The sequence below is a fragment of the Microcaecilia unicolor genome, chromosome 1 (assembly GCF_901765095.1).
Source record: "Microcaecilia unicolor chromosome 1, aMicUni1.1, whole genome shotgun sequence".
In the NCBI taxonomy this organism is placed as follows: Eukaryota; Metazoa; Chordata; class Amphibia; order Gymnophiona; family Siphonopidae; genus Microcaecilia; species Microcaecilia unicolor.
The window spans coordinates 702,780,395-702,798,151 of record NC_044031.1 but is presented as its reverse complement, the minus strand read 5'-3'; the positions used below and the strand labels follow the sequence as shown (position 1 = coordinate 702,798,151).

Sequence of the window (17,757 nt, the reverse complement as noted above, 5' to 3'; positions counted from 1 at the left end):
TTCAGCATTAACTTATTTTCTTTTATCCGTGATAAAATTTCCACAAGGACATGTCTTAATCATTGAGTTGCGCACACTATTCCTCTATCAAAACTAAAAAAGAATTGGACATCTGCATAAATTTAGATTTGCTTGTGTCCACTGAAAGTATATTAGGTAATGAATAAACATTATAACAGACCTGCTGTATGTCAGCTTTGATAGCCCCATTCAGACTTATGTTTTTTAGATAAGAGACTAAAGCAGGTCAGTAAGATGTAGGTTCTTTTGATAAATCCAAATGTAGACAACATACAACATTGGCTTCTTCATATAGTTACACGCCATCCATCCCAGAGTGCTTCCTGTAGTCTTCTACATAATGCCTCTGCCAGGCCTTCCAAAAAATCTTTGTCCAGGACAGATTTCCCTGCTGGCCCAATCCAGGATGCCTCTAGGACAGCTGGCTATATAACTAAACACACGTTGCTTGGAAGTAAACAAAGAAAACAAAACTTGCCTTCATATTATAATTAAGATTGAATCCCATTCCTTTATAGTATTCGGACTAGCTCTGGAGGACTTCTTGTCAACTGACTGTCGCCCACTGTGCTACTGTATAACTAGGATTTCAACACCATTCTATTTTCCATTTTTGAATTAGCTATGGAGGTTTTGTTTGCAACCTTCCCTTCTCTACTGTGCCATCTCATAAATGGGGTATTCTCTGGGTCCTGCAGACTATACCACCATATTAGACCTTTCTCCCTTTTATCACACCATCCAAGAGAGCAAACATATAAAGAAGGTCTGGGGACTTATCCCAGAATCATGGAGCTCCTCTGGGTTTCCAACTTCCTTCCAAAGAACTGCTCCTCCCTGATAGTGCTTGAACCTTCCTTTCTCTTAACATTGAGCTGGTTCCTAGCTTTAGGGAATTCTGATCCCTCATCCCAGTCACTGACCATTCCTTTCAGTGATCTTATCGGAGCACTTCCCTCTCACTTGCGTATCTTCAGGCTGGGGCCCCTTGTAACAGAGAACTGCCAACTCTTGTTTCCACCCCTTACTAGGGAGAGCTTTCTTTCCCTACTCCTGGCTTCCCTGTGCCCTAACAAGGTTAAGCCTTGCCCTGCCTTCTAACCTAGAAAGCCCTATCTCAGAGGCAGGAAAGAAAGGACTTGCTATCCAGCCCTCCATCTGAGAAAACCTTTGGGTGTTCTGCTGTCCCTGTTGTCTCCTTCAAAGCTGAAAGCCCTCCTTTTAAATTCCATTCTCCCTTTCCAAGAAGGCAGTACTAATTAGCCTAGCTAAAAGCTTGATGAGTCATTAACTTCCCCAGCTCTCTTAAGCACAACCCAAGGAGGTTTAATGACAGACGACGGCATGAGCCTATCTAGCCTATTAGGCTGAAGCCAGTGGATGGAGCTTGCCGCCATATTGGTTTGTCCAGGACAATAGCAAACGCTATTGAAAACAATAGCAAACTTGTGAAGTTTTATTCTCATTATTTTTGCATTCTCCCTGTTCAGAGGAGATTGGGGGGGGGGGGGTTGGTGAGTTTTTAAAGGGTCTGTAAAGGTGGGGGGGGGTATATTCAAAATGTTTCAGTGCTCCAGAGCTTGCTTTATTTTTAATACTGTATTATGGTTTTTCAGTGCTGTGGGGGCATAGATATCGTTATTGTTACTGGTCCCCTTAAGGAAAGGAGTGATCGCTATTATTGGATCTGCGGGTTGGGATGCTAGCTAAAGCTTCCCCTTTTTGGTGCCCATATTTTCTTAGTGTGGAAAAAACTGTGTCTTTATTGTTCCTTGCAGCAGCAGCTCAGGTTCTGTGCCAGGGCCAGGCTGCAGTGCCGCCATGCAACCCAGCACTCCGTCACCGAGGAAGGATAAGTCGACACTGCCGGAGATGCAGGGGAGGTAGGGCTTGATGCTGTACGTGTGGTTGAGCTGGATGAGGGCGGAGATGCAGTGGCTGAGGCAGCGTCATCGCAGCTGGGGCTCGGGGAGCAGCAGCACAGGCATGCAAGCCTCTCCGTACTGATGGTTCCTCTGTGTACATCTGTATGCTGCACAAGCCGGTATGTTTCTAACTATAACTGAAATAAAATAGCAATGCACAACGACTGGATGCAGCAACTAGTATTTTGTTGTGGACAAACCAAGATGGCGGCTGCTGGGGGAACTGGCTTCCGTTTTTTGATGTCATGCCGTCTCCTCTCGTTCTGTCTTCTTGGCACAGTTCTCCTTCTGGGAATTGTAGTTAAACCTTCTTTTAAAATGATCCAATATTTAAACTTGCTTGAGCTTGAAGAAAGAGTATTCTTTACTTTCTCTGCTTTTCCTAATGTATGAGAGGTAGCTCCTGGGCTGCTTATCACATCTCCCTTGGTATCTCTATTGTGTCTCTGATTTATTCTGCTGTCTATGGAGAACTGTTACAGATTAGTGTTGCTTTTTTGAAGCTGATTCCAGTTGGTTGGCCAAATACTGAGAGTCGAGTAATCAAAAATAAGTTAGTCCAATAATGTATACTACTAAGAAGATGAACAATTTTCATTCTGATTGTGGAGTGTGACCCCAAATGGAGTTCCAAGAATCAGAACCTTCCCCCATAGTGTGCCTCTCTTCTCCTCCCTCCAGGCATCTGCTTCAACCAGCAACAGCAGCATTTGGATCAGTACTGTTTCCTCCTCCTTTTTTATGGGGTTACTATTGAATTAGCATCCTGTGAAGAGGGCTTGGCCCTGTGAGTGGACATAGACACACAGATCTTGTACTGACTGCTGTTGCTTTGCCACTAGAGTCATTGGGTCTGTAAACTCTTTGAAGAGTTTGGTGAATGAAATTGAGTTCCAGGGCATTTTATAGTAAGCACAATGAGTGAGTTTTTACTGCTACAAACTTTCCATTTTGTGTAAATATGTGCACTATAGAGAATACAAAATACAGTATTCTTATAGCATGTTTTGTATTCATATTAGGAATATGTTTTCATCTTGAAACACAAAAATATAATTGTCATTTATTGTTCTCTTTTTACATTTGGTTTTTATTTCCCCCCCATCTTAGTGCACATTAAAATCAATTAATACATGCTAAAAGAGAGAAAATAAAATGAAACAAAATATATCATTCCACATTCATTCCCAATATGCTTTCTGTTTACATATACTGTAAAATGCACACACAGGCTGGCATAATCTGTACCTAAGCAGATATGCAGGGCTCTTTATATTTTTCTTATTACTGTTATTCATTTATTGATAAATTCTGAAAACCGGGATGATGCATGCTAAGCACAAATTCTGTAGTAGCAGTTGTGTGTGCCACTGCAGTAAAATAATACTAGCGTAAGCCTATGTTTCTGTGCCCACCTTTAGGTTCAAGTACTTAAGTCAGCTCAATGGCTGGCATAACTGCTCACACCTGAGTGTAAATAGTTATGCATATAACCTGCACAACTAACTGCATGATATTGCCTTCCCAGATACATGCTCCCCTTGAAGTTGCACAGTCTGGAATTTGAGTGTACAACTTTGTGAATAGCAACTAAGGGCAGTTGTACATGTAACTGTTGGTGCCAGTTAAGGCCAGATATAGCCTGCTGTTGCTCATTAACATCAATTTTCAGCTTATTAAATTACTCTATAACTTTTGTGAGCAAATTTTGGGCACTGAACTTTCTTGAATTAGGAGGTCAGTGTTATTAAATGATAGCATATGGTCCTTATTACCTGAAGCAGCAAGAAGCAACATACTGACCACCATCAGTGGGGACCATTGTGTGATTTTTATTTCAAAATATCATTTAGGTTAAGTAACTAAGAAGCCCTTTTACTAAGCAGCACTAAAAAATGGCCTGCGATATCCCCAGCGTAGATCTTTTCCATGTGCTAAGACCACTTTTAGTGCTGCTGGTAAATGGCCGATGTTCCTATTTCTGAAATAATGGCCACGTGCTATTTTTCCCATTAGCACGTGGCCACTACCATGTGAGCACTTACCGACATCTATTTTGTAGGTGGTAAGGGCTCACTCTGTAATCCTACATTAATTGGCACGCTGCAGTACCCATGCGCTAACCGATTAGCATAGCTATGTCCATTCTCTGCCCCCATACATATCCCCAGCACTATAGAAAATTTTTTTATTTTTTAGTGCATGGATAGCACTCGCAAATCAAAAACTACCGTGGGACACCTGAGCGTACCCCATGGTAGTGCATTTAACCTGCTATAAGCATGCAATAGTGCTTATGCAGCTTAATAAAAGGACCCTAAATACTGTTTTTTTTTTTACATAACAAGCTTTAAGCAGGTCTTTGAGTGGAAGACGCGCTCCACAGTGTATACGTGAGTGCCTTCTCACCTGTCACGAGAGCAGTTCTCTTTTTTTCTCCAGTGAGGAGAAGTTCTGTCTTCACAGCTGGTTCGGCCTTCAGTCTTTTTGTGCCTTCCTTTTGTTTTTTTTTATATACCTCTCAGGGTTTGTTTGTTTGTTTTTTCATTTTATTCCTTCCCCATATCATAGATTATATTTTTTCTTAAATTTTTCTTTATTTTACCGTACTCGCTAGGCAGTGTTTAGGCCTGAGCTCAGGTCGGATTTTTCCCTCCTGCTTTTCCTAGTGCTTTGCCCTTTTTAACACTATTGAATCGTTTGATTTGGCCACAGCTGCTTTTCCTTTCATGTCATTGAATGTTCCCAGTGACTTCAAGCACTTCACTCGGTGCAATAGGGCCATCTCTGGCAAAGAAGAAACCCATTCTTGATGTCTGCAGTGTTTGGGGCCTGATCACACCCCTACACACTGTATTCTCTGTCTTCGTATGAAGAAGCAAACACAGATTTACCAGAGAGGCTCAGAGAGAAAGATTTTTGGAGCCAGGTCCGAAGCCTCAATGTCTCTGTCGGCATCAGTGTCTTCAGCGTCTCGTCAGGTGTTGCATTAGGTGCATCAGTCCTTATGGCTGTGAGACCCTTCCACACTGGGAATGACTGTGCATCGAGTGGGTCTCCTCCTGCCTTGACACCGGCAGACCCCCCCCCCCCCCCCCCCCGGACCGATTGGCATCAGACCTGACCCCAAGATGATGTGAGGACTCAACATCATCCTCTTTGGCACCGGGGAGTATCAATGCCAGGCATTGGCATCAATCTCCCTTGACACACGGGACAGGGAGCTCCGGGGCGCTGAGGGTATCCACAGTCCCAGAGTAGAGTCTACGCCGGGAGAACCGCTCCCCCTCTATACAGGAGGTGGTGATGCATGGGTCTCCACACAGCCAGGACCAGGTATCCGCTTTGACCCTGCAGATGCAGCAGCCTGCTTCTACACTGGCACCCTAGCCTTTCCTAATGTCAGCTTTCGATGAGTGTCTCCAGTCCTTTCTTCTTGAGCTTTTGGTTCTTGCACAGTGCATCAGCGTCTGGGGTGCTTGCGCCAGCCATGCTTCTTGCTTCAGTCCCACATGGCCACCAGCCTCCGATGAGGTGTCTGATGCTGCTTGTGGTCTCGGTGTCGACTGCAACCTGTGTTGATACACCCTCGATGTCGTTGGAGGAAGCTTAACTGGAGTCAAGGCCCGAGCTGACACCTTGACACCTCTCTCGGGGTCATGGTACCTCTTCATCGAGGTGGGCTCAGTCTCAGCCCTCCCACAAGGAGTGACGTTCTTGGCTGACACAAACGAGCAGCGCTCATGGAACTCAGAAAAGGATCCATGGTACTTCTCAGAGGAGGAGTCCTATGGCATACTATCTGATCGTCCCCTCCACAGGAAAGGATGACGTCTCCATCTGAGAGCCTTTCCTTCCTGTCTTTTGTGAAGGAGATGGTGGCTGCCATCCCAATTCTTTTGGAAGTGGAAAACGAACTCAGGGCTAAGATATTATTATTATTATTTGTATCCCACATTTTCCCACCTATTTGCAGGCTCAAAGGAGGAGAGGGACAGACACAGGGGCTCCCAGTTCTTCAATTCAAGGTTCTGGGCTACCACTCTCCTCCTAGAGAGGCTGTGACAGTCCAGCTTCATGAGATCTTATGGGATGTTTAATTGAAGAACTGGGCATCATGTACCGGATTCAGTCTTCTCCTGGGTTTGATAGACCCCAGTTGCCTCATCATTCCCTAGTAGTGGAATCCATTCTCAAAAGGTCCAAGAGTTCTAGGGACTATGCTTTGGCATCCCCTGACAGGGAAGCTAGAACCCTGGATTCGTTTGGGTGGAAGATGTATCAGGCCTCCATGCTCATCTCCTGTATCCAATCATACTAGCTATACAAGAGCTTGTACTTGCGGTCCTTGATGCACAGTATGTCTGATTTGACAGACTCTCTCTCACTGGAGCAGGCTGAATTGGTTCGCCAGCTGGTCAAGCAGCAGAAGGTGTGGTTTCTAGGACTCTGTCCAAAGTATAGCAATGCGCAGACTTATGGCTGTGTGTCTCTGACTTTGATCCAGTGATCCAGCAGAGGTTGGTGGATGCCACATGGTGGGGGTGGGGGGGGGGGTATAATCTTTTTGGAGAGAAGATGGAGGAGGTTGCTGACCTCATCAAGAAACACACTGGTACCATCGATTTTCTCTCCCACTGGACACCTTCTGCACCTGAGTCCTCCTCTAGGAGGTATTTTGGCAAGTTGAAGAGGAGTGCTTATTATTTGCAGAGGCGTAGGTACACCCTTTCTCGCCAGCCTCAGCAGGCTCAGTCACTGCACGCTTGTACTCGTCACAGCGAGCACCTAAGGCCCAGACAGCTCCCCAGTCAAAGCAGAGGGCAAGCTGTTGACTGGCCTAGCTGCTGTAAAAGTGACCATCCCATTCTTGCCTGTCGGGGAGGGGGGGAGGCTGAAGTTTTACCAAGAAAGGTGGCCCCTTGTAACCTCTTACCGGTGGGTTCTTAAAATAGTCTGTCAAAGTTACGCCCAGCATTAGCTATAGAGACCACCAGTTTGCCCACCAAGAGTACATCACTTCAGCTGTCTGCACAAGCAGGTAGAGGAACACTCTACCCTTCTCAAGGTCTGTACAATCAAACCCATTCCATCAGGGGAAGAAGGGAAAGGATTCTATTCCAGGTATTTCCTTGTGCAAAAGAATGGGAATGCGCCCCATCCTAGATCTAAGGGGCCTGAACACATTCCTGGTCAAAGAAAAGTTCAGGATGGTTTCCCTGGGCACTCTTCTTTCCATGCTTCAGGAAAACGATTGACTATGCTCTTTGGACATAAAGGATGCTTATACTCATATTCCAACAATTCCTATCTTCGATTTCGGCTGGGGACACGTCACTTCCAGTGTCGCATGTTGCCTTTTGGCCTCCCATCAGCTCCCAGGGTTTTCACCAAGTGTCTTGCAGTTTTCGCAGCATCTCTATGCAGACTGGGAGTCCAATTGTACCCCTATCTCAATGACTGGCTGGTGAAGAGCACGTCGAAGGACAATACTCAGGAGTTCATGCGGAGGACTATTAGGATGTTAGGGTAGTTTAAAACAAACCCTAGTAGTTCTAAGTCCCATCTGCTCCCTGTCTAGAGATTTGGAGTTCATTGGAGCCGTGCTAGACACTCAGCTGGCTAGGGCTTTTCTCCCTGTGTTGCTCTCATCATTTGAATCCGAGCAGCTCAGCAAATCACAGCCCAGCAGATGTTAAGGTTGTCGGGCCACATGGCCTGTACTGTTCATTGAACACCCATGATACCTCTTCACATGAGAACTGCTCAGTGGACCTTAGCTTCTCAGTGCTGTCAGGCCATGGGTAGCCTAGCAGATGTTATTCAAGTTCCATCCCATCTATGGTGAGGAGCTCACTTAGATGGGTTTCACATGCAAGGTGCTTGGTCAGCCCAGGGAACAGATCTCCACATCAACCTTCTGGAGCTCAGGACAATCTGGAACGCTCTGAAGACTTTCAGGGATTGGCTGGACTACCAAATTGTACTCATTCAAACAGACAATCAGGTTGCCATGTACTACACAAACAAGCAGGGGGCACCAGCACAGAATGCTCCTCAAGGCCACTTACCTGGGAGGAAAATCCAACAGACTGAGCAGGCTCATACAACCGCACGAGTGGTCCCTCAGCATGGGTGTTACCTGCACAGTCTTCCGAGCATGGGGCACCCCATTGGATGGATCTCTATGCCAGTCAATCTAATCACAGAGTCCCTTGGTTCTGGTGAGGCCCACGACATGCTAGTGTCGGATGTCGTCCTTCCTTCATTGGGGGACTGGACTCCTGTATGCCTATCCTCCCATTCCTTTTGTGGGGAAAGCTTTGCTGAAACTCATCCAAGACCACGGGACCATAATCTTGATTGCTCCCTACTGACCCCTGCAGATCTGGTTCCTTCTTCTTCTGGAGTTATCCTCTGAAGAATCATAGAGATTGGGATGTTTTCTGACCCTCATCACGCAAAACGAGGGATCTCTTCTGCACCCCAACCTCTAATCTCTGTCCCTCACGGCCTGGATGTTGAGAGCTTAGAATTTGCTTCCTTGTATCTTCCTGAGGGCGTCTCTAAATTCTTGCTGGCTTCCAGGAAAGATTCCATTAAAAGATGTTGTTCTTTCATTCCTGTTTCTTGCCCTGCACAGATCCTGCTTGAATACCTTCTGCACCCCTCCAAGTTCTGGTCTCGAGATCAATTCCGTAAGGGTTCACCTCGGTGCTATTAGTGCTTATCAGCGTGTAGAGGGCAAGCCCATCTCTGGACAGCCTCTAGTTGTTCGCTTCATGAGAGGTTTGCTGTTGACAAAACCCCCTGTCAAACCTCCACCTGTGTCATGGGACCTCAACGTCGTTCTCACCCAGCTGATGAAAGCTCCCTTTGAGCCATTTGATTCCTGTCATTTGAAGTACTTGACCTGCAAGGTCATATTTTTGGTGGCTGTTAATTCAGCTCGCAGGATCAGTGTGCTTCAGGCCTTAGTGGCAGATGCACCTTATAAAAAGTTTCATCATAATAGAGTAGTCCTCTGCACGCAGCCTAAGTTCCTACCTAAGGTTGTGTTTGAGTTCCATCTGAACCAATTGCTTGTCTTGCCAGCATTCTTTCCTGTCCTCATGCCCATCCTGGCGAAAGCACACTTCACAACTTGGACTGCAAGCAAACATTGGCCTTTTACTTGGAGCAGACTAGGCCCTACAGATAGTCCACCCAACTTTTTGTTTCTTTTCATCCCAACAGGATGAGGGTCGCAATCGAGAAACAAAACGCACCATGCTGACAGATTACATTTCTTTCACTTATGCCGAGGAGTGTGGTAGCTGTGTTAGTCCACTCTTAAGGTTATCAATAGAAATCAAACAAAATAAAACGATACCTTTTTTATTGGACATAACTTAATACATTTCTTGATTAGCTTTCACAGGTTGCCCTTCTTCGTCAGATCGGAAATAAGCAAATGTGCTAGCTGACAGTGTATATAAGTGAAAACATTCAAGTATTACTATGACAGTCTGACAGGGTGGGAGGATGGGGGGGGTGGGTAGGAGGTATGCATGGGGATATCAAAACATATCATTGATATTCTAACAGGATGGGTGTGGATAGGTGAGGGGTGGGATGGGGTGATCAACAGAGACATACAGTTTTATGGTTTATAATGGGCTAGGAACCCCAGATCTTTGTTAAGTCCTTTCTGTTGGGTGTTAAAATATTCAATCATTCTGACTTCAAAGGTCTTGCGTTCTTGTATGGTTTTAAAGTTACCTTTCAGGATTCTCATTGTGAAGTCACTGGTACAGTGTCCTGGTCCTGTAAAATGCTGACCAACAGGCGTGGGAACCCTACTGGCACCAGTATTGTTCATGTGATGTCTATGTAAATTGAATCTTGTCTTAAGCATCTGGCCTGTTTCTCCAATATAGCATCCTTCGTTACATTTTTTACACTGAATGATATATACCACATTGGAAGATGAGCAAGTGAAAGATCCCTTTATGTTGAATATCTTTCCTTTGTGGATGACTTTGGGGTCCTGTGAAATATTTTGGCATAGTTTGCAACTGGATAAATTACAGGGAAGTGTGCCCTTCTGTTCCTTTTCAGTCTGTGATGGAAGTTTACTTCTGATTAGCTTGTGTTTTAAGTTGGGTGGCTGTCGGAAGGCCAGTACTGGTGGGGATGGGAATATCTCTTTCAGTAATTCATCCTCCTGGAGTATAGGTTGTAGATCTCTTATGATTTTCCTCAGTTTTTCCAGCTCTGGATTGTATGTCACTACAAGGGGGATTCTGTCTGTGGATTTTTTCTCCTTGTACTGTAGCAGATTCTCCCTGGGTGTTTTGAGGGAGGAGGCAATATTCTTGGAGATTATTTTGGGGTTGTAGCCTTTCTGTTTGAAGGATGCAGTCAGGCTTTTAAGGTGTCTGTCTCTGTCCCCTGGGTCAGAGCAGATATGGTGGTATCTTGTGGCTTGGCTGACCCTAGAGGGTTATATCATGGCTCACAATGTCAGAGCCATGGCTGCGTCGGTAGCCCACTTGAGGTCTGCCTCTGTTGAAGAAATTTGCAAGACTGCGACATGGTCTTCAGTCCTCACATCCACATCTCATTACTGCCTTGAGCAGGATACCCAATGCGACTGTTGGTTTGGGCAGACAGCTCTGAAGAGTTTGTTTGGGGTCTAGAGTCCAACTCCACCCTGCTCTCCCACTCCGATTGTGTATAGTTTCAGGTTAATTACTTTTTTGCCATCACCATTGCGAGGACCACTTGACCACTGCTGGTTGTTTTCGGTCAGCCTGGTAGCTAGGGATTCCCACATGTGAGAGGCCTGCTTATCCTCGGAGAAAGCAAAGATACTTACCTGTAGCGGGTATTCTGCAAGGACAGCAGGCCTTATATTCTCATATACCCTCCCACCTTCCCTTTGAGTTGTTTCCTTTATATTGTATTACTGGTCCCACGCTCTCGCAAAGGGCAAGATGGCACTCACACATGTGCGGTGGAGCACGTCTCATACTCAGAGACCTGTTTAAAGCTTGTTACAAGCTCTGGACTGGCAATGCGTTACCCACATGGAACGACCCGCGTTAACTGCATGTGAGAATATAAGGCCCGCTGTCCTCTGAGAATACTAAGTACATTTGCTTTATGGGGGTTCTAAGGCTTTTTCTTTTCACATTTTATTTTAATGTATAGCAGTAAAAAGAAAAATATAAAGTACACTATATATTACATTGGTGGGGTTTGGATTATTTTATGTGCTATATGGAATCACTTCACTCAGTTATTTTTTGATAGAATTGTATAATCTTCTTATGTGTGTCAGAGAGCTATAATAGATTATTAACTGCCACCTTGTTGACCTGATGCCTTTTTGAACTTTGACAGATTGCATCCATTTCCACACTTCTTTTGAAGTGGAAGATGGAGGTTACTCATGATCCCACTGATTAGTGTAAAATACTTTAGTTCGAAAATATTTCAACTACATTTAAATGGCAATCCTTTTTATGTACTGCCTGTACAGTCTCATGCATACACCAAGGTTTTGATGCACATATAGAGATTGTCTCAAATATTCTGCATTCTTTTATAGGCTTTGTGGCTGAACAGTTTCTAAACAATACCGCCACACAGCTAACATACCATGGGCTATGTGAGCTGACTTCAGCAGTTCAGGAAGGAGAGCTCTGTGTGTTCTTCAGAAACAATCATTTTAGCACCATGACGAAATATAAGGTATGACGGAGAATCATTTTAATATTATCTGTTTAACAAATTATATCATTCTAAATATACAGTTTGGCTGAAATGAGAATACACTGTGTTGTCCAGGAAAGAAAAATAGTATGAATGTGTCATGCTGAAAGTTAGGCCATAAAGACTAACGCAAGATTGCGCTGAGTTGGGTCTTTTGTTTAAGGAAATATTGCATTGTTTTCAGATATAATATCACTGTTACTTTTTTCAGAATCAGGGTTATATTTTCAAAAGAATGATTTACAGGTGACTTTCTGGAGAAAATAATATAACTCCCATGATATTTTAATGTGGACTGATTCTTAAAGAAGTATAATATGCTAAGCAAACTGGTTTTGGACATGTAAAGAATTTTGCAATCAGAAAGTCTGACTAAAATGGGTATAAAAGATGTTTAGCAGAGTCAAAAGAAAGGGAATAATCAAAACTGAGCAAATATTCTGTTCTGCCACAATCAAAGTAGATAAAACTGTTCTATAATGTATATAATTTCACCTGTATGCATATATGGGATAATTCATCTAGTAGCATTAGGGCTTTAAGTCTCATTATTTGACCTTTAACATGACTTAAATGGCCCTAATACTGTTTGACAAATACTACACTGGTGATATGTAAGTCACCGTGAGTTTAATTGGTAATGAAATGCAAAACAAGAAATGCATGCTTTATATCTCATTACTATGCAGATGCCCTAGTGTGACTTGCAGTGATACACCTCAAGTCACGTTGGGACCCAAAACTCACTGCAAAATAAACTCAGCTTTTTGCTGGAGTTATTTCACCACCCAGGAGCATCAGGCTGCAAAACTGCGTCCTGTTGCTCCTGGGATGCCAGAGTAGGGTTCCTCCCCTTCCCATCTTAAAGGTAGCCCTTACCCCCTCAAAGGGCCTCCATAGGGAAGGATCTTCAGGCAGGAGTGATGCCCAGTCGCTCCTGCCCAGTCAGACGCAGCATCCAAAATGTGCACCCCAGCGGGATCCCTCCCCCCCCCCCCCCCCGACTCAAGCCCCACCTATCGCACCACAAGTTCAAGCCCCCCCCCCCCCTCCAAAGGGCTACAGTAACATCATTGGTGGTGATTAATTACAAAAGCATAGGATATTTCTCTATGTCCAAAATTAGGACTAATAGATCACAAAATAAAATAAATATTTGAAATTTGAACAAATAATTTGAACAATATTATAATGTAAGTTTTTAAGTTGAAGCTGAATTTGGAGTTGGTACATTTTACTGACTCCGACTCCACCCAAATTTGCTTCCAACTCTGACTCCACAGCCCTGCTGGATTTGCCACTAATGGAAGCAGGATACTGGGCTAGATGGACCATGTCTAACCCAGTATGGCTGTTATTATGGTGACTGCCACCAGCAAGTATCCAGGTCTGAATTAAATGAATAACTTATCTGCTAAATAGAAAACCTTAGTACCGCCTCCACTCCTCCCTTAACTGAGCCCCTTTTTAAATGGGTAATATCTAGCCATTTAATGAGTTAAATGGCCAAATAATATCTGTATAGTTTTTGAAAATGTCCACATAAATGAATTATGTGTTCATTACCCATTGGCTAATGCATAACTCTCTTTGAATAACAGGCCATAAATAAATATACATAGACCAAAATGGTAAATACTAACTTTTGGTTCAGACAAGAAGTGCTTAGTATGGCATAACATATGTTGACTTATGATCTAATAACAAAGTTTTTCTGCATAGTTTGTTTATCCTGAAAATCAGTGGCTCTTTATGATCAGGAATTTGATCGTATCTATAGCTATGAGCTGCAACAGCCTTTGAATCCCAAGAGCATGTCTGTGGAGAGAAATGTCTCAAGGTGGTTTGTGAAGGGAAGGAGTATTCTTGTAGGGTTGTACTACCATCCACGGGGACAGAACGAACAGACAGATGAAGAAATGTTGGAAAGCTGGCAAATTGGGCAATGCTATAATAGTGGGTGATTTCAATTACCAATCTAATATCCGTATTCACAGGTATGCCTTGTATTATTTAAAGCAAATGTAGTGGAGAAAAAAGACCACAGTATATATCAGACACACCTCTGTTTGAAAGATAAACGTTCATAAACACAGAGGGCTCTTTCTAATCATCATTAAAAAAAATTTCCACTTCTTTCACCATTTTTTCACAAAAAGACAAGATAACCTTTTAAAGATACAGAATAAACATGAGAAAAGTGTGTTGCTAACAATTATAATGTAGTACTCATCTTGGATGTGGATTCCTTATTCCAATTTCTTAATATGGTTCAAATGGCTTATTTAATTTTACTCTTCTAAGCATCTCGGGCGTCACCCATGGAAGAGCTCGCATAAGAACATAAGAATATCCATACTGGGTCAGACCAATGGTACATCTAACCCAGTATCCTGCTTCTAATAGTTTCCAATCCAGGTCACAAGTGCCTGGCAGAAACCCAATTAGTAGCAACATTCCATGCTGCCAATCCTGGGGCAAGCAGTGGCTTCCCCCTTGTTCATCTCAATAACAGACTATGAACTTTTCCTCCTTTAACTTGTGCAAACCTTTTTTTAAACCCAGATACGCCACTGTTACCACATCCTCTGGTAGCGAGTTCCAGAGCTTACTATTGTTTGAGTGAAAAAATATTTCCCCCCAATTTTTAAAGAAATAAAGGGGGATACCAGCTGTGCAAAAAAGTTTGATTAAGTTACAGTATGTGGAACGAGGACTTGACGTTACCGTTAGAGATGGCTGCTTAGCCATCGAGGTCCTCCGAACCCTACTGCCATCAGCTATCTTTAGTGGGTTGATTCTGGGCCATCAACGATCTGTGTAAGTGGGAAGTGCAGCTGATTGCAAGGAACGCATGGCGGGGCAAAAAGGAAAGCCCAGTTTAAAAGCTTTTGCCTTCCATTCAGCAGACGCTCCAGTCCAGCTCTTAAGATGGTGCAGCAGCCTGATGATGCCCCAGCTCCAACAGTGCTGGAGGCCACAGCTCAGCCAGATGAAGACACTCTTCCGGCAGGCTGGGGAGAACTATGGGGCTGGATCAAGGAGTTGAAAGTACCATGCTGTTTCTCCAACATGAACTATGCCAGGACGTTAGCTCTCTTCACATGGCAGTGCAAACCATGGACCAAAAATTAAGTGACTTTGAAGAGAGATAGATCATGATAGTGACCTGGTGGCCCTGCATAGCAAATGCACGGAGCTAGATAAAAAGCATGAGGAGCTTCTCCTGGGAATTGAAGATGGCAAAAATAGAGCGTGTGCTGCAGCAATCTCTGTGCATGTGGGGTTCTAGAAGCGGAACCAGACATTACAACTCAAGCGCAGATGAGATCCATATGTCATCAATTCTTGTAGGCGGCTGATCCTGGATGTGAGTTACTGGAGACCAAATTCGAGCGTGTGCATTGAGCTTGGGGCCCAGGGTTGGTGAAAAACCTAAAGATGTTGTGGCGTGTTTCTTGATATTTCCCTTAAAAGCGGATATTGAAGGCAGTGTGTCAGGTGGGCCACATTGTCTGGGAAGGCTCTAAGGTGGAACTGTTTGCTGATACGTCGGTGTTGACCTTAAGGAAGCGCCGAGAATTTTGAGATATAACACTCTGTCTAGCTTCCCATGATGTGCGATATTGATGACTGTACCCATTTGGCTTGTCCTTTACTCTCCAAAATAAACAATATAAGGTAGCTTTGCCATCTGAAGTGTGCAACTTGCTCAGAGAAGCAAAACTGTAGTTGCTCATGACTGAGGCTTTATCCTACTATAAGCTGGTTATTTTTCAGTCGTTAACAGGATGATATTCCAGGAAAACTAATCAACCTATAACAAACAGTTCTTATTTGTGGCAGTTGCTAGATTCTATTCTGTAATGGTTTAGTAAACAAACTGTAAAGGTCATATAAGTTGTTATGGAGTAAGGGTCTCTCCGTCATGATGGGGCACAAGCAGCCGGTTGGTTGGGGGGGGGGGGGTTGAGGGGGAGGCCTAGTGTGAGGATGTCACTTCCTTTGAGGGCCCTGTGCAATTGGGCTCTAATATGGTTGGAGATGGGAGGTGGGAAGGGGTGGTGGGGGTTACAATGTGGTGGGTGTTTGGGGTAGTAATGGGGTTTCTTATAGGCAAGGTTGACTAAATGTGTGGTCTGGACTTTCTTTGGTTGGTCTCATTGGTTGCTTTTTCTCAACAACTTCATACTGGGTACACAAAAAATTAATTTGCTTACTCTGAATGTGAGAGTTTTGAATTTACCGCGCAAGCGTCAATTGCTATTCAAAGAGGTTGATAGACTACAGGGAGCGATCTGCTTTTTACAAGACTCATCTTAAGCCATTCAATGAACATCTGATTAAACATAAACATTATCCCCATATTTTTCTAGTTTCCAATAAGAGGGGGTGTTAAACTAATGGGTGGGTGTATTAATTGCTCAGCATATTAACCCTCAGGTTCAAGATGATATCCGGGACAAACAAGGAAGGTATCTACTATTAAAGGTTATAATTCAAGTTTTCTTTGAAGAGATAGATATCTTACTTAGTAATAGTGCTGTGGATCACCTTATTTTAGGAGCGGACGTTAACTTAACTTTTGATGTTCTGGCCAGCTGTGATAAGGTACTGGGATTTAAGATTAATGCCACCAAGTCTGAAATTCTAAATATATCAGTAGGCAAGTCAGAGAGCACCTGGTTGCATACCAATTTGCTATTTAGATGGGCTGCTACGGCAATAAGATATCTTGGGGTAAATATAACGGCAAATAGAAGATCCTTGTATGAAGCCATCTATCCCTCACTACTTAGGACTATATGGGCTGATCTAGAGAGATGGGAGAATATGCATGTATCATGGTTGGGACGGATACAGGGGGTAAAGATGATGGTTCTTCCATGTCTGCTTTATCTATTTATGGCGCTTCCTATCCAGCTTCCTGAAAATTGTTCTGGCCCACTATGGCAATAAGTTATCTTGGGGTAAATATAATAGCAAATAGAACATCCTTGTATGAAGCCAACTACTTAGGACTATACAGGCTGATTTAGAGTGGAGGAGTGGCCTAGTGGTTAGGGTGGTGGACTTTGGTCCTGAGGAACTGAGTTCGATTCCCACTTCAGGCACAGGAAGCTCCTTGTGACTCTGGGCAAGTCAATTAACCCTCCATTGCCCCATGTAAGCCGCATTGAGCCTGCCATGAGTGGGAAAGCGTGGGATACAAATGTAACAAAAATAAATAGAGAGATGGGAGAATGTGCATGTATGTTGGTTGGGACGAATAAAGGGGGTAAAGATGATGGTTCTTCCACGTCTGCTTTAGCTTTTTGTAGCGCTTCCTATCCAGCTTCTTGAAAAATGTATCTGCACCATTAATAAAAAAAGAAGTCTTTGAATATATTTGGGGACATAAGCCTCCTAAGTACTACTACTTATCATTTCTATAGCGCTACAAGGCATACACAGCACTGTACACCGTACACAAAAAAGGCAGTCCCAGCACAAAGAGCTTACAATCTAGATAAGACAGGCAGATAGACAGAACAATTAAGGGTAAGGGAATAAAGAGGTGAGGATAAAAGGACAGGGCAAGTGAGGGTTAGGAGTCAAAAGCAGTGGTAAAGAGGTGGGCTTTAAGTTTGGACTTGAAAACGGCCAAAGAGAGGGGCTAGACGTACAGGCTCAGGAAGTCTATTCCAGGTGTGAGGTGCAGCAAGATAAAAGGAACGGAGTCTGGAATTAGCAGTAGAGGAGAAGGGGACAGATAAGAGAGATTTATCAACAACGTAGAACCCGAGGGGGGGCGTAGGGAGAGACAAGAGTGGAGAGGTACTGGGGAGCGGCAGAGTGAATGCACTTTTAGGTCAATAAGAGAAGTTTGAATTGAATGCAGAAACGGATAGGGAGCCAGTGAAGTGACTTAAGGAGAGGGGTAATGTGAGCATAGCGACTTTGGCGGAAAATGAGTCGCGCAGCAGAGTTTTGGACTGATTGAAGAGGAGAGAGATGGCTAAGAGGGAGGCCGGTGAGAAGCAGGTTACAATAATCAAGACGAGAGGTGATA

General features: G+C 43.9%; 1 protein-coding gene across 3 annotated transcripts in view; it reads left to right on the top strand.

Moving 5' to 3' along the window:
- The window catches only part of MINDY2 (MINDY lysine 48 deubiquitinase 2), a 278,383-nt gene that overhangs the window by 152,231 nt on the left and 108,395 nt on the right, over positions 1-17,757 (top strand). For all 3 annotated transcript variants that reach the window (XM_030188817.1, XM_030188811.1, XM_030188807.1), the window contains exon 6: positions 11,542-11,684. In XM_030188817.1, the coding sequence (XP_030044677.1) occupies positions 11,542-11,684 (143 nt within the window). The remainder of the gene's footprint in view (positions 1-11,541; positions 11,685-17,757) is intronic.